General features: G+C 45.6%; 2 protein-coding genes across 9 annotated transcripts in view; one reads left to right on the top strand and one right to left on the bottom strand.

Annotated features, from left to right (window-relative positions):
* FANCC (FA complementation group C) overlaps window positions 1-18,329 on the top strand; it is a 265,947-nt gene extending 247,618 nt beyond the window's left edge. For all 8 annotated transcript variants that reach the window (XM_040620151.1, XM_040620150.1, XM_040620149.1 and 5 more), the window contains 2 exons: window positions 352-558; window positions 17,202-18,329. In XM_040620151.1, coding sequence (XP_040476085.1) covers window positions 352-558; window positions 17,202-17,432 — 438 coding nt within the window. In that variant the 3' untranslated portion in view covers window positions 17,433-18,329. The remainder of the gene's footprint in view (window positions 1-351; window positions 559-17,201) is intronic.
* Window positions 18,330-23,873: 5,544 nt separating this feature from the next.
* The window catches only part of AOPEP (aminopeptidase O (putative)), a 348,963-nt gene continuing 345,815 nt past the window's right edge, over window positions 23,874-27,021 (bottom strand). The window contains exon 17 of the mRNA XM_040620156.1: window positions 23,874-24,044. Coding sequence (XP_040476090.1) covers window positions 23,982-24,044 — 63 coding nt within the window. The 3' untranslated portion in view covers window positions 23,874-23,981. The remainder of the gene's footprint in view (window positions 24,045-27,021) is intronic.

The raw sequence follows: 27,021 nt of genomic DNA on the forward strand, positions 1-27,021 counted from the left end.
CTTCAAGGAGCTTTTTGTTCTTTTTCCCACAATATAAAAATCTGACTACATTCTGCTGAGGATTTTTCTCCATTTCCTTTCTTTAAAAAAAAAAAAAAAGGTCAGTTCCTGGCATGGTGCCTTGGCTGCTTAGTGAGCAAGACGAAAGAAAGTCAAGAAATTTCCATTACGCCCATTTGGGTTTGTGTGGAGCAGTGTGTAAGCTCAGACATGAGTCGCCTCTGTCTGCCTTCCCTCGGGCGCCAGTCCTCTCCTCTTTCTGGGGGCTTGCTTCAAAGTCCCAAATAAATCCTAGAACCATGAATGTCCTGACTTTTCCCTAATCTCTCACCTTTGAATTATACTTCCCAGGTAGAGGTAAAGGCAGTGCTCAGCCGCCTCAAGAAGCTGCTCAGAAGTCCGATTCTCTCAGCCAAGGATTTGCAGGCAGCAGCTGCAGAGAGCCAAGACAGAGACCCCAGACCACCTTTGTGTCAACAGCTGATCAGGCGCCTCCTCCTGAACTTCCTGCTCTGGGCTCCTGGAGGCCATGTGAATGCCCGGGAAGTCATCGCCCTTGTAAGTCTCCCCTTTTCTAGCATGCTCAGTCTCACTCACATTCCAGGGAAGAGGTGGATTGTCTTCCCAAGGGTCTGGCCTTTGACAAGTGTGTGTACCAGGGTGCTATCCAAACATGGATGGACAGGCAGTGAAGTTGACAGTTGGGACTCCAGAGCCCACCCCTTGCAACACCTTCATGACATGGAAGAGAAAGGAGGTGACTTCTTCTAGGTCACAGCTTGCTGCCAGGGCCCATAGCCAAACTGGGTCTTCTGTGTCCCCATGTACTTATTCTTTCAGTTACATCGCATGACTCCCATCCTCCTCATGAATTGGAACAAGACTTCGGTGAGATGTGTTCACTGTAGCAATCCAGAGAGTTTTGTTTGTTAATATAAAAAAAAATGTTTGCCAATTACAATGAATTCCTTCCTGAAACCCAGCTGACATGAGGGGTAAAGAGTGGTCCAAGTCCAAAGTGAGTATCATTCATGGCATTGGATTAGGTAGTGACTTCTTGGATAATGTCACCAAAGGCACAGGCAGCAACAACAAATAGATAAATTGAACTTCATCAAAATTAAAACCTCTTGTTCTTCAAAAGGTATTAGTAAGACAGTGAAAGGACAAACTCATGGAATAGGAAGAAAATATTTGGAAATCGTATCTCTAATAAGGGTTTAGAATCCACAATATATTGGGAATTCTTACAACTCAGCAACAGCAAAAATCTAAATCAGAGGTGGGCAACAGATCAGAATTGATATTGCTCCAAAGAAGATATACAGATGGCCATTAAGCACGTGAAAAAATGCTCAACATTATTAACCATTAGGGAAGTGCAAATCAAAACCCACAATGAGGTCATACTCCACATGCACTAGGATGGCTGTTACAAACAAAACAAAGCGGAAAAGAGCAAGTGTTGGTGAGGATGTAGAGAAATTGGAACTCTCAAAAAAAGAAAAAGAAATTGGAAGTCTCCTGTATTTCCAGTTGGGAATATTAAAATTGTACAGCCACTGTGGAAGAGTTTAATGGTTCCTGAAAAAGTTAATCAGAATTACCATAGGATCCAGCAATTGTATTTCTGTGTAAAAGAATTTTAGAATTAAACAGACACTTAGCCACCCCTGTTCATAATGGCATTATGCACAATAGCCAAAGGTGCAGACAACCCAAGAGTCCATCAGCAGGTAACGGATAAAGTGTGGTCGGTACATACAATGGGATATTTTTAAGCCCTACAAATGAATGAAGTTTTGATACATGCTACCACATGGATGAACCTTGAGAACATTATGCTGAAATAAGTGAGACACAAAAGGACACATACTGTATGTTTTACTTATATGAGGTACCTAGAATAGCAAATTTATAGACAAGAAGTAGAACAGAGGTTACCAAGAGCTGGGCAGGGGAGAGGGATGGAGAGTTTGTTGGGGATAAAGAAAAAGTTCTGGAAATGGGTAATAGTGATGGTTAGTGATGGTTGTACAGTATTATGAATTTACTTCATGCCAATGAATTGTCCACTTAAAAATGGTTAAAAGAGCAAATTTAAAAAGCATCCACATGCTGGCTCTTAGAATTTTTATTTGCGTTTGTTTTTATTTTTTATTAACATATAATATACATAAAGAAAATGTATAGCTTGATTAATATTCATAAACCAAAAATAACTATGCAGGCAGCAACCAAATCAAGAAAGGAATGTTCCCAGCACCCAGAGAACTCCCTCTTGCTCCCTTCCCCGGGCAGGTTCTGTTTGAATGTGAATATGAGGGGAGTCCCAATGATAAATGGGACTGCCAAGAACCTCAGAAGCCAGCACTCAGGAGGTTCTCCTCAGTCCTAGTAGAACACTCAGCATGAAGCAGGCAGGCCACAGCAGCCAGCCTTTCAGTCCTGCCTCTCATGTTCAGACAGAAGGCCTCTCAAGAGCCTGGGCACTGCCAAGAGCGGAAGAGTACTTGCCTGTTACACATGCTGGGTGCCATCTCCTCAGGGCCCATCCCAGCACAAAATCTATTGTATACTTTTATACAGTGCATACCTCACTTAATTTCAAGTCTCTTTAGGGTGGATGAACTTCATAAGTGAGAGCTAAAAAATGTCCATGTGTCTGTAGACCTCAGTACCAACTAACATTTTATCTCTGGCCACATATAAGTTATAATAGTCATTTTTCAGCCACTACCTCAGCCAAGTGATCAAGGTCAACATGAACAGTGATAAGTCATGTTGAGTGTAGGTACCTTTAGTATAATGTGATGAAAATAGCACTTCTGTGGTCTTCCTCCCCAAAACCTGTAGCCCCAGTCTAATATTGAGAAAAGTAATTAACAAGCCCCAGTTGAGGGCCATTCAACAAAATACCTACCCAGTACTCCTCAAAACTGTCCAGGTCATCAAAAAAAGGAAAGTGTGAGAAACTGTCACAGCCAAGAGGAGGAGCATAAGGAGACATGAAAATTAAATATAATGCATCTTGGATGTGATCCTGGAACAAAAAAATTTGAGGCGATCAGAATAAAGTTTGGCTTTTAGTTAATAAAAATGTATCCATATCGGTTTATTAATTGTGACAAATGTACTATAATAATTTAAGATGTTAACTGGGAAAATTGGATGTGGAAGATACGGGATCTCTCTGTATTTTCAGGAAACTATAAATATAAAACTGTTCTAAAATTAAAAGTTATTTCAAAAAGTCAGCAGCAGGCACTTTTGAATCATGAGAGTGTTGTAGGCATTTTTTTCACCTGAGACAAATGAAATACCATGAGACAAATGAAAATGGGAACTACTTTCCAAATTTTATGACATGCTGCAAAAACAGTTGAAAGAGAAGTTCATAGCGATGCAGGCCCACCTCAGGAAACAGGAAATCCCAAGTAAACAACCTTAACTTTATACCTTTATATCTAAAGGAACTACAAAGAGAAGAACAAAATGAAAGAGGGAGGAACACACACACACACGCACACACACACACACACACACACACACACACACACGAAAAGATCAATGAAACTAAAACCTGGTTTTAAAAAAAAAAAATTGAAAAACCTCCAGCCAGACTCATAAAAAAAGAGAGGACTGAAATAAAAAAAATCAGAAATGGAAGAAATTACAGTTGACAGCACAGAAATACAAAGGATTATAAGTGATTACTACAAACAAATACCAACAAATTGGAAAACCTAGAAGAAATGGATAAATTCCTAGAAACAAGCAACCATCCAAGACCGAATCACAAAGAAATAGAAAATCTGAGTAGACTCATTACGAGTAATGAAATTGAATCAGTAATTTTAAAATTCCCAAAAAACAAAATTCCAGGACCAGACAGCTTCACAGGTGAATTCTGCAAAACACTTAAAGAACAAATGTGGCTCCTGGGCTGGCTCAGTCAGTTAAGCGACCAACTCTTGATTTCAGCTCTGGTCATGATGTCAGGGTAATGAGATTAAGCCCTGCGTTGGGCTCCATGCTGGGTGCGGGGCCTGCTTAATATTCTCTCTCTCTCTCTCCCTCTGCCCCTTCCCCACTCACTCTCAACAAATAAATAAATAAATAAATAAATAAATAAATAAATAGTGACTTTACTCAAATTATTCCAAAAAATTGAAGAGGAAGGAATGCTTTCAAACATATTCATGAGGCCACCAAAACCAGATAAGGACACCACACAAAGAAAACTACAGGCCAGAACCCCAGATGAATGTAGGTGCAGAAGTCCTCAATGAAATATTCACAAAACAAATTCAACAATACAGAGCATAAATAAATAAATAAATAAATAAATAAATAAATAGTGACTTTACTCAAATTATTCCAAAAAATTGAAGAGGAAGGAATGCTTTCAAACATATTCATGAGGCCACCAAAACCAGATAAGGACACCACACAAAGAAAACTACAGGCCAGAACCCCAGATGAATGTAGGTGCAGAAGTCCTCAATGAAATATTCACAAAACAAATTCAACAATACAGAGCATAAAAATCATACAGTCATCTCAATAGATGCAGAAAAAGCATCTGACAAAACTAAACATCCATTTATGATAAAAACTCTCAACAGAGTGGGTATAGAAGGAATGTACCTTAACATAATAGGAGTCATATATGACAAACCCACAACTAACGTTATACTCCATGGTGAAAAAAGGATAAGAGCTTTTTCTCTTAAGATTCGGAACAAGACCAGGATGCTACTCTCACCACTTTTATTCAGCATAGCACTTGAGGTCCTAGCCATAGCAATCAGACAAGAAAAAGAAAATGCATCCAAATTGGTAAGGAAGAAATAAAACTGTCACCATTTGCAGATGACATGGTACTATATTTAGAAAACCCTAAAGACTCCATCAAAAAACTATTAGAACTAATAAATGAATTTAGTAAAGTAGCAGGATACAAAATTACCAGAAACAAATGGGTTACATTTCTATACAGTAATCATGAAGCATCGGAAGGTGAAATTAAGAACAGTCCCATTTACAATTGCATTAAAAAGAATAAAATGTGTAGGAATAAATTTACTTTTTTTAAAAGGTTTTATTTATGTGAGAGAGCACGCACACAAGCAGGGGGCAAGGGCAGAGGGAGTGGGAGAAGCAGACTCCCTGCTGAGCTGGGAGCCCAATGCAGGACTTGATCCCAGAACCCTGGGATCATGACCTGAGCCAAAGGCAGACACTTAATGGACTGAGCCACCCAGGCACCCTGCAGGAATAGATTTAATCAAAGAAATGAAAGACCTGTACTCTGAAAACTATAAGACATCGATGGAAGAAATTGAAGACAACACAAATAAATGGAAAGACCTTCTATGCTTATTGATTGGAAGAATTAATATTGTTAAAATTATTACCCAAAGTAGGGCGCCTGGGTAGCGCAGTCATTAAGCATCTGCCTTCGGCTTGGGGCATGGTCCCAGCATTCTGGGATCGAGCCCCGCATCAGGCTCCTCCACTGGGAGCCTGCTTCTTCCTCTCCCACTCCCCCTGCTTGTGTTCCCTCTCTCGCTGGCTGTTTCTATGTCAAATAAATAAATAAAATCTTAAAAAAAAATTATTACCCAAAGCAATCTGCAGATTCATTGCAATCCCCACCAAAATACCAATGGCATCTTTCACAGAATTAGAACAAAGAAACCTAAATTTTGTATGGAACCACAAACGATCCCAAATAGCCAAAGCAGTCTTGAGAAAGAACAAAGGTGGAGGTGACACGTGCCCTGATTTCAAACTGTACTACAAAGCTATCATAATCAAAACAGTATGGTATTGGCACAAAACAGACATACAGATCAATGGACTAGAGAGTCCAGAAATAAATCCATACCTATGTGGTTAGTTAATCTACAAGAATGAAGGCAAGAATATACAATGCGGAAAAGACACTTAATAAATGGTGCTGGGAAAACTGGATCACTGTCTTATACCACATGTAAAAGTAAATTCAAAATGGATTAAAGATTTGAATATAAGACCTGAAACCATAAAACTCCTAGAAGGAAAAACATAGGCAGTAAGCTCTTCACCATCAATCTTAGCAATATTTTTTTGAACTAGTCTCCTCAGGCTAAGAGAAACAAAAGCTAAAATAAACGGGATTACATCAAACTAAAAAGCTTTTTGCACAATGAGGAAAACCATCAACAAAATGAAACCATAACCTACTGAATGGGAGGAAATATTTGCAAATCATACATCTGATAAGGGGTTAATATCCAAAATATATAAAGAACTCACACAACTTAAAAAAAAAAAAACCTGATAAAAAAATGGGCAGAGGACTTAAACATTTTTTCCAAAGAAATACAGATGACCAAGAGATGCTTGAAAAGATGGTCGTCATCACTAAGCATCAAGGAACCGCAAATCAAAACCACAATGAGATATCACCTCACACCTGTCAGACGGGCTGTTATCAAAAAGACAAAGTAAGTGTTGACAGGAATGTGGAGAAAAGAGAATCTTACACACTACAGATGGGAATGTAAATTAGTGCAGCCACTGTAGAAAATAATATGGGAGTCCCTTAAAAAGCATACAACTACTGTACAATCCAGCAATTTATCTGAAGAAAACGAAAACACCAATTCAAAAAGATAATATGCAGCTCTATGTTCATTGTAGCATTATAATAGCCAAACTATGGAAGCAACATAAGTGTCCATCAGTACATGAAAGGATAAAAAGGATGTGTTTATGTGTATGGAATATTACTCAGCCATACAAAATGAAAAGAAAAAATGAAATCTTGCCATTTGCAACACCATGGATAGGCCTCGAGGGTATTGTGCTAAGTGAAATAAGAAAGATTTTTTAAAAATAATAACAAATAAAAGAAATATAAACACCATATGATTTCACTTATATGTGGAATCAAAAAACAAAATGGGCAGCTGGCTGGCTCAGTTGGCAGAGCATGTGACTCTTGATCTTGGGGTCAAGCCTCATAGAGCTTACTTAAAGTAGATAGATAGATAGATAGATAGATAGATAGATAGATAGATAGATAAAATGTCCTTAGCTGTTTAAAAAAATTTTTTTTAACCTTAAAAACTAAACAAATGAAAAAGCAAAATAAAATGGAAACGGACTCAGAGAACAAACTGATAGTTACCAGAGTGGTGGTTGTTGAGGGTGGGGGAGGTAAAACAGGTGAAGGGGATTAAGAGGTACTAACTTCCAGTTATAAAATAATTAAGTCATGAACTCTGGTCCAAGAAGGCAATGTAGGAAGATGCTGAACTCACCTATTTTTGTAGACACACCAAATCTGTACCTATTGATAGAGCAATTCCTCCTGAAGAACTGAGGGCTGACTGAACAGCTTCTGCACAACAGAAGATAGACCACAGAGAGAATGGTAGGAAAGATGGAGACACAGTAATGAAGGGAACCCCCCCCACACACACACAGTGTGAGCTACAGTGGAGAGGGATAGTACTGAGGAACCATGAGTAGATTTGTCTGCCCTGGGGCACAGAAAAAAAAAAGCTATGGTTTAAAAGGCCAACTAAAATATAAAGGAGCCAGCCCTAGAGCCCTACTAAACAGTGGGGTTGCTGCTGGAATGCTCTGGGTTAGGGGGGCTGGTGAGCACCATGATTTATGTTCTCCCTTCCCCTTCATAGCACACACATGAGCCGGTTCTGGGCACCAAAGTCAGCCTGCCACCTCAGCAAGCCCCATGCCTCTAGCCCACATAGCTCCAGACACCCTGGAAAGGAGAAAAATGTTGTGATTTAAAAGAGCAACTGGACTATAAAGGATCCATCCCTAGAACCTTGCCAGTCATTGGGCAGGGGCAGACTCTCTCTAGATCAAAGGGCTTGGCAAGCATCATGGTTTACATCCCCCCCCCCACCTTGATAGCATGGATGGGAACAGGGTCCAGGTGCCCCAGCCAACCTATCACCTCAGTGAGCCTGGGCTTCTAGCTTGTACTAGCCAAAGCCTTCCCACCCAGCACAATGCAGACCAGGACACCCCTAGTCATCTTTCACTATAGCTCCAGCCATCTCACTAAAGTGACACAAATGCAGGCCAGCACTACTGTGGCTCCAGATGACTTGCTAAGATACCCTCAGTGCAGAGCACCCCAGGCCCTCCCAGCCCATTCCCACCTTGGCCTCTGCTGTCCCATCATGGGCCCTTTGCACAGAGCATTTTGGAACCTCCAGCCTACACCAGACACAGATCCAGGCATCCAGTCAAAGTCACCAGGCACACACAGTCTACACAGAAGATGATCATTCTTTCAAGTTTAGGAGAAGTAACTATACCACTGAATTCATAGAAACAAACACAGAAAGTCAGGCAAAATGAAGAGACAAAGGAATATGTTCCAAACAAAAGAACAAGCACAAAACCTCAGGGGAAAAAAAAAAAAAAAAACCTGAATGAAATGGAGATAACCAATCTACTTGATAAAGAGTTCAAAGTAATGATTATAAAGATACTCACCAGAATGAGGAGAAGAGTGGCTGAACTTTAACTGAGAACTTTAACAAAGAGATAGAAAATATAAAAAAGAATCAATCAAGGGGTGCCTGGGTGGCGCAGTCATTAAGCATCTGCCTTCGGCTCAGGGCATGATCCCAGCGTTCTGGGATCGAGCCCCACATCAGGCTCCTCCACTAGGAGCCTGCTTCTTCCTCTCCTACTCCCCCTGCTTGTGTTCCCTCTCTCGCTGGCTGTCTCTCTGTCAAATAAATAAATAAAATCTTAAAAAAAAAAGGATCAATCAAGAGTTGAAGAATACACAACTGAAGTGAAAAATACACTAGAGGGAATCAACAGTAGGTTAGAGGATGCAGAAGAATGGATCAATGATCTAAAAGGTAATGGAAAAACACCCAAGCTGAGCAGAAAAAAGAGTTTTTAAAAATGAGGTAAAGGGGGGAGTGTCTTAGACAACATTAAGTGAACAAACATTTGCATTATAGGGGTCCCAGAGGAGAAAAGAGAAAGGGTTGGAAAACTTATCTGAAGAAATGATAGCTGAAAACTTCACTAGCCTGGGGAAAGAAACAGACATCCAGGTTCATGAAGCACAGAGAGTTTCAAACAAGATGAACTTGAGGAGGTCTACACCATGACGTGCAATAAGTAACATGTCAGCAATTAAAGATGAGAGAATTTTAAAAGCAGGAACAGAGAAGCAACTAGTAACATATGAGGGACTCAAAGGGAAGAACAGGGGAAAAAAATACAAGGAAGAATACTCTCTTGGCAAGATTATCATTCAGAATTGAAAGAGAGATAGTTTTCCAGATAAAAGTCAAAGGAGTTCATCCTCACTAAACCAGTCTTACAAAAAATGTTAAATGGAATTCTCTTAGTGGAAAAGAAAAGGCCATAATTGGAAATAAGAAAATTATAAAAGGAAAAAATTTCATGAGTGAAAGGAAACATATAGTAAAGATAGTAGAGCAATCACCAAGCTAGTATGAAGGTTAAGAGATAAAAGTAGCAAAAAGTAGTAGTATGTATAACATTGGATGGGAAGGTAAAAATGAAGTTCTTTTAGAATGTGTTCAAACTTGAGTGACTATCAACTTAATGTAGACTGCTACATAATTACGATGTTACATATGAATCTCATGGTGGTCAGTAATCAAAAACTTACAATAGATATACAAAAATAAAGAGAAAGAAAGCCAAGCATAACACTAAAGAAAGCCATCAATCATAAGGAAAGAGAACAAGAGATGAAAGGAAAGAGCAGAACTCCGGGTGCCTGAGTGGCTCAGTTAGTTGGGCGTCTGCCTTTGCCTCAGGTCATGATCTCAGGGTCCTGGGACTGAGCCCCACATCGGGCTCCCTGCTTGGCAGGGAGTCTCCTTCTCCCTCTCTCTCTGCTCATACTCTGTCTCTCTCAAATAGATAAATAGAATCTTTAAGAGAGAGAGAGAGAAGAACTACAAAAACAACCAGAAAACAGTCAACAAATGGCAATGCATATATACCTGTATATGCTGCCTACAAGAGACTCTCTTCAGACCTAAAGACACATACAGACTGAAAGTGAAAGGATGGAAAAAGATATTCCATGCAAATGGAAACAAAAGAGAGAGAGAGAGAGAGAAAAGGGCAGAGTAGCAATACTTATATCAGACAAAATAGACTTCAAAACAAAGTCTGTAACAAAAGACAAGGGCATTATGTAATGAAAAGGGATCAATCTACCAAAAGGATATAACAATTATAAATATCTATGCACCCAACATCGAAGCACCTAAATACATAAAGCAAATATTAACAGACATAAAGGGGGAAATTGCCAGTAATTCAATAACAGTAGGGGATTTTTTAACAGCCCACTTATACCAATGACTAGATCATCCAGGCAGAAAATCAATAAGGAAATAGTGTCTTTGAATGACCCAGAACATTATACCCCAAAACACCAGAATACACATTTTTTTCAAGTGCACACAGAACATTCTGCAGGATAAATCACATGTTAGGCCACAAAACAGATCTCAATAAATTTAAGAAAATTGAAATCATACAGTGCACCTTTCCCAAACACTATGGTATGAAACAAGAAATTAATCACAAGAAAAAAATGAAAAAAAAAAAAAAACACATGGAGGCTAAACAACATGGTGCTAAAGAACCAGTGGGTCAATGAAGAAATCAAAGAGGCTAACAGAAAAATGCATAGAAACAAAATGAAAACAATGGTTCAAAATCCTTGGGATGCAGTGAAAGCAGTTCTGAGAGGGAAGTTTATAGCAATACAAGCCTACCATAAGAAACAAGAAAAATCTCAAACAATCTAATCTTACACCTAAAGGAAGTAGAAAATGAACAAAGCCCAAAGTTAGTGTAAGGAAGGAAATAATAAAGTTAACAGAAATAAATGAAATTGAGACAAAAAAAGAAAAGAAACAAAAAGGTCAATGAAAACAAGAGCTGGTTCTTTGAAAAGATAGACAAATATGATAAACCTTTAAGCAGATAAAAGAGAAGACCCAAATAAAATCAGAAAAAGAAGTAACAACCAAAACCACAGAAATATAAAGGATTATGAGACTATTATGAAAAATTACATGAGATCAAATTGGACAACCTATGGATAAATTCCTAGAAACATACAGTCCTCCCATACTGAATCAGGAAGAAACAGAAAATCTGAACAGACCAATTACTAGTAATGAAATTGAATCAGTTATCAAAAACTCCCAAAAAACAAAAGTCTACCACCAGACAGATTCACTGGTGAATTCTTCTAAACATTTAAAGAAAATACCTAGTCTCCTCAAACCATTCCAAAAATATAGAAGAGGAAGGAAAACTTCCAAATATATTCTATGATGCCAGCATATTACCCTCATACCAAAACCAAAAGCACCACAAAAAAAAATTACAGGCTACTATTCCTGATGAACATAGATGCAAAATCCTTAGCAAAATATTAGCAAACCAAATTCAACAATACATTAAAAGTATCATTCACCATGACCAAGTGGGATTTATTCTGGAGATGATAGTTCAGTTGCAAATCAGTCATTGTGACATACCACATTAACAAAACAAAGGATAGCAATCATATGATCATATTAGTATTTTCAGAAAAAGCATCTGACAAAATTAAACAACGCTTTATGATAAAAACCCTCAACAGAGTAGGTTTAAATGGAAGGTATCTTAATAGAGACCGTATATGACAAGCCCACAGCTAACATCATAGTCAATGGAGAAAAACTGAGAGCTTTTCCTCTAAGATTGAGAACAAAATAAGGACATCCATTCTTGCCACTTTTATTCAACATAGTACTGGAAGCCCTGTCCACAGCAATCAGACAAGAAAAAAAATAAAAGACATCCATCTTGGAAAGGAAGAAGTAAACTCTAGAGTATTTGCACATGACATGATGATACACATAGAAAACCATAGACTCCACCAGAAAAACTATTGGAATAAATTAATTCAGTAAAGTTGCAGGATACAAAATTAATATGCAGAAATCTGTTTCATTCTGTACACTAACAAGAAAGTAGCAGAAAGAAATTAGGAAGACAATTCCTTTACAGTAGCACCAAAAAGATTAAATACCTAGGAATAAACTAACCAAGGAGGTGAAAGACTATACTCTGAAAACTATAAAACATTGATGAAAGAAATTGAGTATGATACAAACAAATGGAAAGATATACCATGCTCATGGATTGGGAGAATTAATATCCATATTATCCAAAGCAATGTCTAGATTCAGTGCTATCCCTATCAAAATACCAGTAGTATTCTTCACAGAACTACAACAGATAAATTGAAAATGTGTATGGAACCACAAAAGACCCTGAATAGCCAAAGCAATCTTGAGAAAGAACAAAGCTGGAGGAGTAGGACTCCCCGATTTCAAGATACACTACAAAGCTATGATAATGAAAACACTATGGTACTGGCACAAAAATAGACAGATCAATGGAACAGAATAGAGAGCCCAGAAATAAACCCATTCTTTCTTTTTTTTAAGATTTTATTTATTTATTCGACAGAGATAGAGACAGCCAGCGAGAGACGGAACACAAGCAGGGGGAGTGGGAGAGGAAGAAGCAGGCTCCCAGCGGAGGAGCCCGATGTGGGACTTGATCCCGGAATGCCAGGATCACGCCCTGAGCCGAAGGCAGACGCTTAACCGCTGTGCCACCCAGGCTCTCCTAAACCCCTTCTTTTTTTTTTTTTTTTTAAAGATTTTATTTATTTATGTGACAGAGAGACAGCCAGTGAGAGAGGGAACACAGCAGGGGAGTGAGAGAGGAAGAAGCAGGCTCCCAGCGGAGGAGCCCGATGTGGGACTTGATCCCGGAATGCCAGGATCACGCCCTGAGCCGAAGGCAGACGCTTTAACGACTGCGCTACCCAGGCGCCCCCCTAAACCCATTCTTATATGGTCAATTTATGATGAAGGGGGCAAGAATCTACAATGGGGAAAAGACAGTCTCTTCAGTAAATGGTCCTGGGAAAACTGGACAGCTACATGCAAAAGAATGTACCACTGTCTTACGCCATACACAAAAATTAACTCAAAATGGATTAAAGACCTAAATGTGAGACCTGACACCATAAAACTCCTGGAATAAAACATAGGAAGTAATCCCTTTGACATTGGCTGTAGCAACATTTTCCTAGATATATCTCCTCAGACAAGGGAAACAAAAGCAAAAATAAACTATTGGGATCACACCAAAATAAAAAGCTTTCATAGCAAAGGAAACCTTCAACAAATGAAAAGACAGTCTACTGAACAGAAGAAGATATTTGCAAATGATATCTGATAAAAGGCTAATATCCAAAATATATAAAGAACTTATACAACTTTACACCAAAAGTACAAATAATCCATTTAAAATAGGTAGAGGACCTGAACAGACATTTTTCCAAAGAAGATATACAGATGGCCAACAGACATGAAGAAGAGATGGTCAATATTATTGGCCATCAGGAAAATGCAAATCCAAGTCACAAGGAGATATCACCTCACACCTGTCTAAATGGCTAGAATCAAAGACAAGAAAAACAAGTCTTGGCAAGGATGTGGAGAAAAAGGAACCCTCATGCACTGTTGGTGGGAATGTAAATTGGTGCAGCTACTATAGAAAATAGTATGAAGTTTCCTCAGAAATTTCAAAACAGAATTACTATACCATCCAGTAATTCCACTATTGGGTATTTACCTAAGGAAAACGAAAACACTAATTTGAAAAGATATATACTCCCCATGTTTATTGCAGCATTATTTACAATAACTAAGATACGTAAGCAACCTAAGTGTCCATCAATAGATGAATGGATAAAGAAGTGGTGGTCTATATACACAACAGAATATTACACAGCCATAGAAAAGAATGAGATCTTGCCATTGGTGACAACATGGATGGACTTAGAGGGTATATGCTAAGTGAAATAAGTCATGCAGAGAAAAACAAGTATCATACAACTCCATTTACATATGGAATCTAAAAAACAAAAATAAGTCCATGAGGATGTAATGGATAGCATAAGGAATATAGTCAATATTATTATAATAACTTTGATGACAGATGATAACTAGACAACACAGGGATTATTTTGTAACATATAAAAATATCAAATCACTATGATGGAAGCCTGAAACTAATAGGATATTTCAGTTATTTCTCAACATAAGTCAACAGCAGGCACTTGTGAATCATGAAAGCATTGATGGTATTTTTCTCACCTGATCTCTGACCTCTGTCCCATGCCCTCCCATGGATGGAGCTTCTGCCCTGAGGGAGCCTTCTCAAGCCTGGCATCTGGGACTTAAGCTCTTCCTCCTGGAGCCTGTGCCGTCCTTCTGCCCAGGGAGTTCCTGTTCTGCTCATCTCCTGTCCTATAACCTTGGGAATGGAGAAGCAGGCCCATGTGGAGTTTGCCTTGCTTCACAGGCCATGGAGATGATGGCTGGCCTGGCCCTGCCCATGGAGTATGAGAGGAAGAAAGTGGCCCAGCGAATGCTCCTCTGGTTATTCCAGTTGCATAGCCACCCATTCTGGGGAAACAGTCCACATTCAGAATGGATCATCCTTGAGTCTCTCCCATAGAGAATGTGCTGTGAATAAGGAGCCTAGAGTATGTCATGAATTCAGGTTTGTTGCCTCAACTGGGCAGCCCATTCCCACAAAACAGTCCCGTCCTAGTCATACATTAGTGCTGCTGACCTACCCCTGAGGCTAAGGGAAGTTGGAAAACTCCAGTGCATCTTCATAAAATATCATAAGTCCACTCAGCTGCAAAAAAAGTCATTGAAGGGAAAACACCAATGGTTCTCTTTACACATTGGCTTTTTAGCAGGTGCTGTCTGGGCACCTTGGAGCCCATCCTTCATGGTCTAGAGAGCCTCGCGGACACTGTCCTTGGGGGGGTTTTGAAACTATTTTTAGTAATGTACCAGACTTCCTAACTGGAAGGTGTCCTGCAGTGACCTCATGACAGGTTGAAGGCATCCTGGCTGGTGCAGACAGGACGGATGGAAAGAGTCCTCTGCACAGTGCTGGCCTCTCATGGGTTTCTCCTCATCCCCCCTATCTCATCGCTTTCTCTGAGAGCACCCTGGAAGGAGTCCTGGGCCAGGTCTGCTTGGCCTGGGAGCAGGTGGTGGCCAAATGGTAGAAGTGTTGGCTTTGGTGGGCTGGCCTTTCTCTTCCAGCAGCCCTTAGGACCCCAGCCCTGACCCTGCTTTGATGCGAACTCAGGCCCAAGCAGAGCAGCTGCTGAGCCAGTGCCCTGGTCTTATCCTTCTTATCCCAGCATCAGCTTTGGGGAGCTGCACACATTCCAGGCTGCAGACAGCAGGGGCTGCGTGTCCAAGCCCTGTCTGAAGGCTGTGGCCTCCCTCATGGTCTCACACCCCAGCCTCCGCTGTAGGACACGCCCTACAAACTGCTCCCCTGGGCTCCTGCACAGGCCCCAGTAATCAGCTTCTGCCCGTCTGAGGCTTCTGGGAATTTCCACTGAACTCCTTCCTCAGAACCCCTGCCCCTTCATGCCTGGTGTTCTGCTCCTCCGGCTACTAGGGTTCTTTCCCTGCTCACTTGCTCTGTGCCTCTTTGACTAGGATGAGGCGAAAGCAGCTCGGGTGGTGCTGGGGTTCCTCCTGCCCTTGAGGCTCACTCTCTCCTGCCTCCTGTCCTGTCCCGAGTTCATGTTTCTCTCTCCTCCTGCCGTCTCTGTTGCTGGACCACAGCAGTTCCAGGTAAAAGTTAGCTAGCATCTGAAACAGAGAGTTCAGTTGTATAGTTGTTGAACTCAAATGAATTTCGTCTCTATACAGATGCTCCCCAGCCGACAGTGCAGGCTGCCCACCTGGGCTGCAGGGAGACAGGCCTGCGTGACTGGACACCTGAGTGTGACAGCGCAGAGGCCATGTTGGCGCGTGAAGGTGACACAAGGTCAGGGCGGCAGCCTGCACAGTCAGCTGTTACGGCTATGCCACCGCAGTACTAACAGCCCAGGGGAGCCCCTGGGGTCTCTGGCACTCTCCCTGCACTTGGGGTCTAGGAAGTATTAACGCTTTTAAGGTGTCCCAGGGAGGCTCACGCAGTTTCATCCACAAAGACACACTGAATCTGACAGAGGTCATCCACAGCATCTATGATTCTGAGTAAAAACCACGGAGTAATATGGACACCAAGAGCCACAGTGAACCCCACCTAGGTTGGTGGCCTGCCCGGACATCTGCCTCAACTGCCCATCAGAGGTGGTGGCCCTGGATTGAAGGGCTTGTCCAAGTGCGCCAGGGTGGCGGCCACCCTACCAGAAGGCCTGTGTGGAGATGGGTGGGAAGCCGCCCTTTGGCTGCTATGGCTGATTAAATATCGGACTGGGGGGTCTTGGGAAGCCGCCCTTTGGCTGCTATGGCTGATTAAATATCGGACTGGGGGGTCTGTAGAAAATGTCCCACACCAAGTGAATATATAGATTGCCCTTAATGTGCTTGTGTCTGAAACACTCACAGTAAATTCTTCACGCAATTCAGTTGTGAGATTCTCACCCTTCCCTTTTTGCTGAGCTGAAATTCTTAGGAAAATACTTAGGCACCAACAACTAAGAATGCCTTGAGGCTGTATTTAGCAGAGCTAACAATTCCTGCATTTCCTGCTTCCCTTGAGAATCAGGTGTTAAAACCTTAGATGTCTATTAAAAAACAAGTGGGCCCAGGTCGCTAGCCCAAGAATGCCATTTATAAAGCTGTTTGTGTGAAAACAGGTGGCATTTTCCTTCCAGCCGTTTCCAGTTCTCATATTAATGTGAGCTTTTTGCAGACAGTCAGGCCGCGGCACGTTCACTTGTCTTCGCTCCCCTCGGCAAATAATCGCCCAGCTTGTGACTGGCATTCCAGGAAATGCGGTGCTTATTTGTACCTTTGTGGGTTTGGGGCCATTCTGTCAAAGAGGATGATCGTGAGGAAATGACTCTGCTCATTGGATGGCCAACCTCTGAGGACAGACTTGCTTTGCTGATCACCTTGCAGACAAAACCAGAGCCCTTCGAAGCTAGGAAGGCAGCTGCTTTTCAGGGAAGGATGGGTGTGGTTGGTTCACTGGACCAAGAGATGAATCTGTCTGGTTAGTGTTTTAGTTTTCTTTCTCCTCTGTTCTCATTTCAGATGGCTCCAAGTGATGAGATAGCCCATGACATGACTGGCTTTCTTGACCAGACCTTGTACAGATGGGATCATCTCCGCATGGAAGCCCCGAGGTCGAGAAAACTGGCCAGAGAGCTCCTTGCAGAGCTGCGCATGGTCGGCACAGCCATGCAGGGACCAGGCTCCCCAAGGCCTCGTGATGTGATGAGGAGACCATTTCTTCGTGGAATGAGTGCTGAGAATGAGCCATAGACATCTTGGCAAGATCTGCTAGTACATATTTTATGAAGCGAGAAGACAGGTTCTTTAGCCCAAACTCAGTCCATTTTATTGTTGATGACTGGATGGTTCCCAGAGCGTTCCCCACCTGCTCAGCCCAGCTGCCAGAGAATCACTAAAGAAAAGGCTTAGATAGGAGACCAGATTTTTATTTCCGTTTTTCCTCATATCAAACCAAGATACACAACTGTTATTTGAGTGGTTCACAGTCTTTGGACCAAGAAATGGGTCATGAACCACTGATCAATTTAGAAAGTAACTTAGTCCTTTTCCACAGGTCTCATTTTTCAGAAGTCATGTTATTGGTGTTTCTTTTGACTTGCAGGCATTTGAGATAAAGCCACACTGTCTTGCTTCCCTAAGAAATTCTTCATCGAGGAGTCTCTCGGGCACCTCAGAAGGGAAGCAGAGCCCGCTGCAGACTGAGAGCGAAGTGGTAGCGACCAGGACCGCTGCTCAGTGGTGGGCACACCAGCCTGCCTGCTGTGGAGGGCAGCCCCGCTTGCCAGTGGGGTAAAGCCACTTCCAGTGCTAACTCTCTTTGCTTTCTGTTTGTTAACTACTGCCACCAAAGGAGCTCGTGTGACCTCAAGGATGGCTGACAGCAGAGAGTATAGGACATGTTCTGGAAACATTAGAAGAGATTACGTATCAGTTATCTAGTTAACCAAAGTGGAAATTTAAAATTTTTTTTTTTTAAGATTTTATTTATTTGAGAAAGAGAGCACGAGCAGTGGGTGGAAGGGCAAGGGAGAGAGAGAGGCAGGAAGGGCCTGATCCCAGGACCCTGAGACCATGACCGAAATCAGATGCTTAACCCACCCAGGTACCCTGGGAATTAGAAATTTCTAATAAAGAATCGGTAACCCCAGTATTTACTTCATATCAATTTTAAAAATTTTCCCCTTTCAGGTTTATTCTTAATATGCATTGATTATGTGCTTTTCTGTGTGCGTTCTCGCGGTTGAGTCAGTCAGGACTTCGTGTCCACTTTGATTTATGTGTTCGTAATCTCCGAATTGCCCTCAGTTTGGGCTCCTGTTTGAGGTATGAGTAACATTTTGTTGGATTAGAGGTGGTGGTTTTAGGGGCATTCGTGTTTTGGCATATGGATCCACCTAAAGGTCTGGAAAATTCAAGAATTTTTGACCCCAGCCTGCCTTTTGAGCAATGTTGCAGTTTGAGCAATGTTCTGGTAAAATACTGTCGACACAACTACCGCCATTATTACTGTCACATAAAAAGGCTTCATCAAAATGTGTAGTAGCTGAAAAATGAGCTGTAGGTTTCACTTGGAGTCGAGGACATCTCTTCAGTGTTGTTTGCCGTTGGAAGTGTGACCAGCCTGTGCGGGCAGGAAGGAGGGGCTCCGTTGTCTGGTAGCCTGAGTGATCCCTAACGTGAGTGCCCGTCGGGAACCGAGCTCCTTTCGTGGGTGTGCTTCCACCGGAAGTTCATTCGTGCTGCATTTCACAGCAAACAGTCTCAAGACTCTTACCCACCTCAGACTGTTGAAGCTGCATTTCTGGAAGGTTCCTTCCTGTCCTGGCCTTACCTCAGCCTGTTTGTAGTATCTCCCATTCCTTTACAAAGCCTCTAAGTTCTCCCAAGCCTTGGACGTTTGAGTCAGCACCTGACCAGACTATCTGATCTGGCAGAGCTTTAGTCTTCACCCCGGTGAACTCCTGGCAGCCAGGCGGTTCTTGTGTCTGCAGCGAACCCTCACTGACCGTGAAGGCTTTCACCAAGGGGACAGCAGGCACTGGTTTGTTTACTGCCCTTCCGCCCCTTGATAAAGTCAGTAACAAGGGGAGAAATGCTCCACAGGGGGAAACAAAGGGAAGCAGGACTGTTCCCCAAACTGGAGGGACGGCTGCGAAGCCTCCCTGGCAGGCCCTGGTCTTCAGTGTGGGCACATGCTGACCACTTCAGAAGGGTTACTGCTTCATTCCATTCACTTCTCTGAGGAGGAAGGAGCCTCCCAAAGTGCAAACGGAGGGGGAGTGCACAGCGGAAGGGTAGGAAGTGACGCTCTCCCCTTGACAACCCAGGAAGACAGGTGCCTTGTGCTCCCTGTGCTCCTGAGCAAGCCCACATCCAGCCACCGCAGAGGAAACCCAGTCGGGGCAGAGAAACTCAGGAGCAGACTGAGAAGTGGTTAGTAAATTCCACCTCCTCTTCCAGTTGCCTTGGATTGGGGGGCAAGTCGACATGTGGGTTCTTTCAGTTTTTTTAAGTTCAGAGAAGTAGGTTTCAAGCTAGCAATGGGCTCTAGTGAGAATGCACGTGAAGGCCCTGCAGGCCGCTGAGCCTTGTGGCCCTGCTGGAGAGCTCAGAACGCTGAGGCCTAAGGCAACGTCAAGCAGAGAGGCTGAGACCCAGAGGCTGTACGTGGGGTTTACCGGACTGGGTTTCTTTCCACCATAGTGTCTGTCAGGCAGAGGCCTCCAGCTTCCACCAGCAGAATATCCAATGACGAGTGTCTTCCACAAGGAAGACACCTGGTGGTCTCAGACACAGAAAACCCGGAAAGGTGGCTAATTCAGCCTCTCAGCAACAGGTTGGCTTCCGTGGAGTTCTGGCTTTTCTAAGTTCGGGAAAGCTGCCAAGCTGAGATTTTCCTGACAGCCTCCAAGAAGGAAAGGGACAGCAGGTTCTCTTGCCTCTCCCGGCAGCCCGCACCAGCCCTGCCCTTGTGTCACGGGCACACCCAGCCACGGCTGAGTGGAGTTGCTAAGACCGTGGGCAGATTGACCAGGACATGAGCGAGCTTTGAGTTTCAGGGCCTTCCGCGGCCTGGCCCCTCACAGGCCCTGGGAGAGGCCCCAGCACCGTGCTCCCAGGAGCATCTGTTCTTGTAAAATTTGTGATGAGAATTTAGCTGCACTGGCAAAGGTGTCCCTGTGCACTCGTACTGCCCCCCCCGCCCGGCAGTGCAGGGGCGGCTGGGTGCACCGGGCCCCCGCTGAGGGGATCGGGGCTGGGGCAACGTCGCCGCCCAGTCCGGTGAGGTTGCCGTGAAGGGAGAGCTTCCAAGAACGCTGTGCCCCCCGGGGGCCGTGGCCCAGCAGCAGGGTGGCCTGCGCCCCGGAGAGCGGCCCTGCGGGAGTGTGGGGGATCCTTGCAAGACCTCCAGCTTGGGTCTGGGACGAACCTGTCAGAGATCTGACAACAGCTCTAGAATGATCTGTTACCAAACAAGCTGTGAAGCGGGGGAGACTGACGTTTTGGATCAGGCGTGCTGGAGACGCTGTGCGCGTATATGGAATCGCCGTCCTGGCGAGCGGTGACCAGAGACAGAGCTGCCAAACACGGGGAAGAAAAGGCGTTGACTGACCACCTGTTAGTGCAAAGCCTGTCACCTGCACTTTGTGATGGGTGGAATCTGTTAGCTTTTCTAAATTTGTAATTAATTTTTTATTATAAATAAAAAGGTACATTACACCTAATTTTGTATTCATGAAATATTACAGTCTTTCTCAGAAAAAGCTTCCCTTCACTCCCGTTATGGAAGCTTAAAGCCCCACAAAATCCATAGAGATCTGCCCCCAGAGAGACCGATTATGGTGTATCCTTTGGGCCTGGGAGTCTTGCCCTCAGATACCTAAAAAACTGGGGTCCCGCTGCCAGGGAAGAAGAGGGAGGGCTGCAGGGGGTCGGCCGAAGCCTGGTGGCATGCATCGTTCCCAGCCTAGGTTTCTGTAAGCCGGCCGTCCTCCGCACTGCCCTTCCCCTGCTGAAGCCCGCGCCCTCCTGTGCGCAGCTCTCATGAACGTGTGCACAGGCTCCCGGGGAGCCGTGGGATGGAACGGACTCAGCTCTGTTCAGTGGCACCCCTAGGACCCAGCCCACCCCCCACCCTGGTTCTGCGGCCCAACAGCTCGCGTGGGCCTCCTGGGCGGCCGCTCTGCTTCCAGACGCAGGGCACCGTGGGCCCTTCCCGCGGCCAGAAGGCAGCCGGGCAAGCAGGTGGCCGTGGCTGAGGCACGTGTCTGAAGCCGCCCCTCGCTGAGCGCTCCGGGGGCTGCTCTGAGTCGCCGTGCGGCGTTTGCCCTTCTCCACTCGGCCCGTTTCTCACGGGTGGGCATGGGCTCCTCCCTCCGCGTGACCCCGGTGTTCACGTGGACCTCAGAGACTCTCAGGCACTGGCCTGATACTACTGGTCACCAAGCCGTTTGATTCCTAAAGAACCGACATTAGGGCAAAATAAATACGTGTGTGTTAAAGCCGCCTTCTAAAGCCCAGCTTGTTTCCCCCGGAGCCCACAGCCTGTCCCCCAGTGTGGGCCTTCCCTTTCCCCGGTCCTGACATAGTCAGGATCCCTACTAGGGGTTTGGGGTAGGAAACTTGGATACTTTGACACGGAAAGTTTCACACTTTTCTGTAGAAAAGCTGAGTTCAGGCACTGGTGAACATCTTGGCCTGCGGGGTTTCTCGCGGTATGACGAATCCGTACCAGCCAGGGTTCTTGGTGGCAAGCAACAGAATGGGACCCGGTGTCGAAAGGGTATTTAAAAGCCCACAGAATTGTGGGGCAGACGAGGCTTTGTGTCAGGCAGTCAACAGCAGCACCCGAACCTCGCCTCAGAACGGCCCTACTGCCACCACCGAATGAATCCTGCCACGTACAGCCTTTGTCGCTTGGACTGGCCCTGTGCCCCCCGTGGAAGCCCTGGTCCCTGCCAGGGCATCTGACAGGGAACGTGAGTCCCCGACCTGTATTTCAGATGGAAGGTCACTGGAAAAGCAGGTGTCTGGCTTGTTTCACTTCCGTGACGTTGCTGGAACCTTGGCCGCCGCCAGCGGTCTCCTACATACAGGAAGGGGTCAGAGACTGGGCAGCTGAAGAGAACACGAAATCTCCGCAATACGAGGTATCATCAACCCTTAAAGCTCTTCCAGAGCAGTTGAGATGGTTGAGTCCCATCAAACAGCCCAACCACTTAGCAGGAAAAGCCGTAGAGGACGGCGTGAGGCCGAGTGTCCAGTGCGGCGCTCGGAACAGAGCCCGTGAGTCCCTGCGGCGGGGTGTCGTGTGCCCTGTACACGGGGTGCAGCAGGATCCCTGGCCTCTCCCCGCTACGTACCAGCGCAGAAGCGACACCACTTTCTCCAGGATGTCTCCCCACAACTCCCCAATTGAGAACTATTGCTCTAGCTGGTGTTTCATTATTTCTGGAAAGACGTCCTGGGTAGAAACGCGGTTACAGAGATACTAAATTAGGCTTAAGAGGATCCTAATGAGAAAACTAGGTAATCTGATTCTAAAATTCAGATGGAAAAACAAACATTGAGGAGCGGCCGGGAAGAGTCTGGAAGTGCAGGGTGATGACGTACGACGAAGTGGGGCAGGCACTGGCACGGGCTCCACGGCTCGAGCATGACAGCCGTGCAGAGGGACCAACGGAGGGGCCTACACAGACCCCCTCCAGGCAGCCCCTAATCCCATAGGCCCTTCCTCCCTGACGGTTTGCCTTGACTGGCAGAACATTCCAGGGCTTCCTCTCAGCTGGAGAGCTGGTCCCTGCTTACTCCTGACCTTTTCCCTGGGGGTGCTCCCGGGCTCCATCCTTGGGCCTCTGCCTTGTAGACCCTCCCTGCTCTGGGCTTTCACGTGTCAGCTCTGTGCAGAGGGGCCACACCCCCTCCTGGACCGCAGGCCTGAGTGTCCCACTGCCCAGCAAACATCTCCCCCCGGCAGTCGGGTGACCATCGCATGTGCAATACCCTTGATTCTTCTCTTTCTCACCCCCACATCCAATCCATCAGAATATTCTGACCATTTCTTGGCCTCCACTCTCAGACACCATCATCCACCTGGTCTCCCTGGTCCTGCTCCTCCTCGCTGCAAGCAGTGTGGGCGATCTCTCTCCACTGGGATCGTGGCACACCACTGTTCAAGGCACTCCAGATGCTCCCCGCTTCACCTCAATAAAACCCTGCATTCTTAAAATGGCTTTCAAGGCCCTACACTATCTAGACCCCCTTTTACTCTCTGACTTCATCTAATTTTCTCTGCAACCCTTTCACCCACCCACTACCACCACCTCCACTAGATGGGCCCCCCGCCGTGACTCCAACACGAGGTACACTCCAACCCCAGGGCCTTTGAATGGGCTGTCCTGAACTCCAGACATGCAGGCCAGTTCCCCTCCTGCTCACAGATCACTGTGTCCATGAGGCCTCCCTGACATTGACAGTGGCACCCCACTCTCCTCCACCCCTCCCCCTGTACTGCCTTGGCTTTTGCCGCCCCGCCCCCAACTCCTTCTAGACACAAGGTAATCTACTTACGTATTCTGTTTACTCTCCATCGACTGTTTGCACCACGGGTGCCTGGAACAGTTGCAGGCGCGTAAAAGAATGCCGGTAAGTATTTGTGGAACCGATTAGTAAAGGGATTTAGTGTATATGGTAAAAGCGTTTTGATCAACAGGAAAAGATGGTGTTGGGAAATCAAGTTGGATCTCTACTTCTTCGATGAAAAGAAACATTACAAAATAAAACGTCCAGCCCTCTTCTTTACCAAATGTCAGCATCTTGAGGTCTGGGCTGGGGTTTTCTCCAGAAGAGGCTCTGGCAATTCTGTTTGGAAAGAGAGGAGGGAAGAGAGCCTATTACTCAGATACATAAAAAGTTTGTAAAAACAGAACTTCCCTGATGTAGAAAGAATGTTCTATTTCATTTAGTCTTCCTTGCTCACACACACCCAAGTCCCTGCTTGGGTCTCCGAGTCCAAGCCCCCAGCCACCGTTTCAGAGAAGGCGTCTCAGTCCTTTGTGGGGAGTATGGGAGGGGTCTTCCCTGAATGAGCTGGGGAGGGCCTGAGGCTCTCCACTCACATCACCTGGAAACTTCCATGAATTCTCCATTTTAGGCCCTTCAAATGGGAGCACTTTCTATGTAAGACAGAAAACCCAGAAACCACAGAAGACAAATAAAATTACCCATACAGAAATGTTAAAATAAGCAAAAATCTAAATACCCTGGGAAAAAAATATTTGCAACAGATGACAAATAACTGATTTCCAAACTGTTAAAGCTCTTCTTCAGATCAATAGAAGGCCTTCAACCTGGAGCCTGACGGGCCAGCAGTAGAAACATTACACACAGTTAACAGAAGGAGAATTACACAGGACTCTGATGAGACTTTTAAAAAATGTTTAATACAGCTTATGAGAAATTCAAATTAATAAAAATATTTTCCCATATCAATATGCAAAAGCAAAAGAGATTGATATGGCCACGTGGGGCTGGGGCAAAGGCACGGTCCTACACGGAGAGGCACAAGTGGTCGGATTGTGGCGTTTCATAGGCGTAGAGCCCCGAAACCGCGTGCTAATAGAGTCACCAGGTGATCCTGCAGCTGCACTGCTGGCTGTGTCCCCGCGAGGACGGAGAGCAGGAACCGGGACAGGTGTTCACCCCCCGTGTTCACCGCAGAGGTGCAAACAGGCCCGGGGGCCAGGACACATCCGTGGATCCACGAAATGGGGTCTGTACGTCCCACGGAATGTTATTCGGCCTCAGAGGAATGAAGATCTGACACCTGCTACAACATGGACCAAACCTGAGGTTCTGCTAAGTGAACTAAGCCAGACACACAAAAAAAACAAATACTGTGTGATTCCACTTACAAAAGGAACCGAGAGTAGACAAAATTGTAGAGACAGAAAACAGAACGGTGGTTGCCAGGGGCTGGGGGACAGAGAATGGAGGGTTAGTGTTGAATAGGGACCGTTTCACTTTGGGAAGATGAAAAAGTTCTGGAGACGGATGGTGGCGACAGTTGCAAGACATTGTGAATGTACTTAATGCCACGGCCCTGTACCCGCGAAAATGGTTAAAACGGTCAATTGTGTTACGGAAGTTTTCCAAAAATAAAAACATAATAAAAGATGTGAAATTTATATATTCTATTCTCCATGAACAAAAATCCGGTTCTTCAGAGCCACCTCCTCCCATTTCGGGGTTGCACGGATCCCACTAGCAGCACAAACCCGGGAGCGTCCCCCAGACCCGCTGGCGCCCGTGCACCTGCAGAATGTCTAGGAGACTGGCCGCAGCGCTGCCTGCAAGGGGCGCTCACTGTGAACAGCTCGAGGGCTGGTTAACACTTGAAATCAACCCACACACGAACGAAGAGGAGCACACACCCTTACAGCTGATGCCAGGCCCCGTTCCCAGGGTCGTGCACACATTCATTCGCCCACGGGTTACAGACGAGGAATCGGAGCCAGGAAGGCTGCGTGGGGACATGGAGCAGGGCTGAGCTCTGAGCAATGGAGGCCCTGTGCTGCTGGGGCCTCCTGCCTCTTCAAGTCCCGGACGTTCCGACCAGAGCTGTCCAAACAGAAGTTAAGCGCCGCCTGCGTGCCGCCTGCGACCCAGTGTGTCCATGGAAGGCTCAGTGCTGGGCTCCCGGCGGGCCTCGAGCGGGGCTGTGGACGCGGCTTGCTGGAGCACCTCCCGCGGGTCTGCGCTGGGCCAGGGGCCTGTCAAGCTCTTCTCCGCGAAGGTGTGGGAGAAGGGGCCAGGCGAACAGGGGGAGGAAAACGTCCTTTTTGCTCTGCGTATAGTTTGTATTGCCTACGTCGTGTAGGCCCCAACATCGTACTCAGCGACGCATAACGGAAGACTCCTGCTTGCCTGTTCCGCAGGAGGCCAAGCAGAGTGGGGGACGGCGGGGTACACCATCGCCGGGGCCTGCATTCCACCAGCATGGTGGCACTCACAGGACCGACGCTCTAGCCTCGAACATAGTTTTCGAGAAGAAGACAACCTGGTTGCCTCCAGCGATCTGAGCTACGGGGAAGATGGCCCGAGCACCCCGCCGGAGCAGCTTCCGGTCCGTCCGTGCGCCCAGCACCGCAGCTACTAATAACCGTGTATCCGCCCTGCAAAGGGCCTCTGCCTCCCGGGGCACGGAGGCCGGAATTTCTGCCGTTTTCTCTTCTTCGACATGTCTTTTAATTTATTAAAACAAATAAAATCATAAAACGATAATCCCTTTCCCTTAAATGATCTGTGCTCTCTTTACAACCCAACATAAACGCACACTTGGCCCATCTCACGGGCCAGCGTTGAGCCTGCTCCTGCCTTATTTCCCCCCGGGACTCGCGCCCATCTCGGGCGCCCCTCCTTAGGGCTGCAGTTCAAGTCCGGGGAGACGTACATCACGCGCTGCGGTCGCGGGGTCTTCTGCGAGGGGCTGCCTCCTCTCCTGTAGAGTAACCCCCGCCTGGTCCCGGGACACTCACTCCCGCCCCCACGGCCGTGGGGCCGGGGAACAAGGCAACAGCTGTTAGAAGGGAAGGGAACTTTCTGGAACACGGACTGTTGGCAGTTCGGTTGGGGCCCAACCACAGGCGGTTTGGGCGCCTCCCCCGCCGCCCTGCCGGCAGCAGCGGCTCCGGGCCGGACCTCAGGGCGGCGAAGGAGCAGCGGCCGGGAAGGCTGAAGACACGAGTGCGGACACGAGCCCTGCACCTGTCTCTCTCTCTCTCTCCCTCTCTCTCTCTCTCTCTCTCACACACACACACACACACACACACACACACAC

The sequence above is a fragment of the Ursus maritimus genome, unplaced genomic scaffold, assembly GCF_017311325.1.
Source record: "Ursus maritimus isolate PB19 unplaced genomic scaffold, ASM1731132v1 scaffold_34, whole genome shotgun sequence".
NCBI classification, from domain to species: domain Eukaryota; kingdom Metazoa; phylum Chordata; class Mammalia; order Carnivora; family Ursidae; genus Ursus; species Ursus maritimus.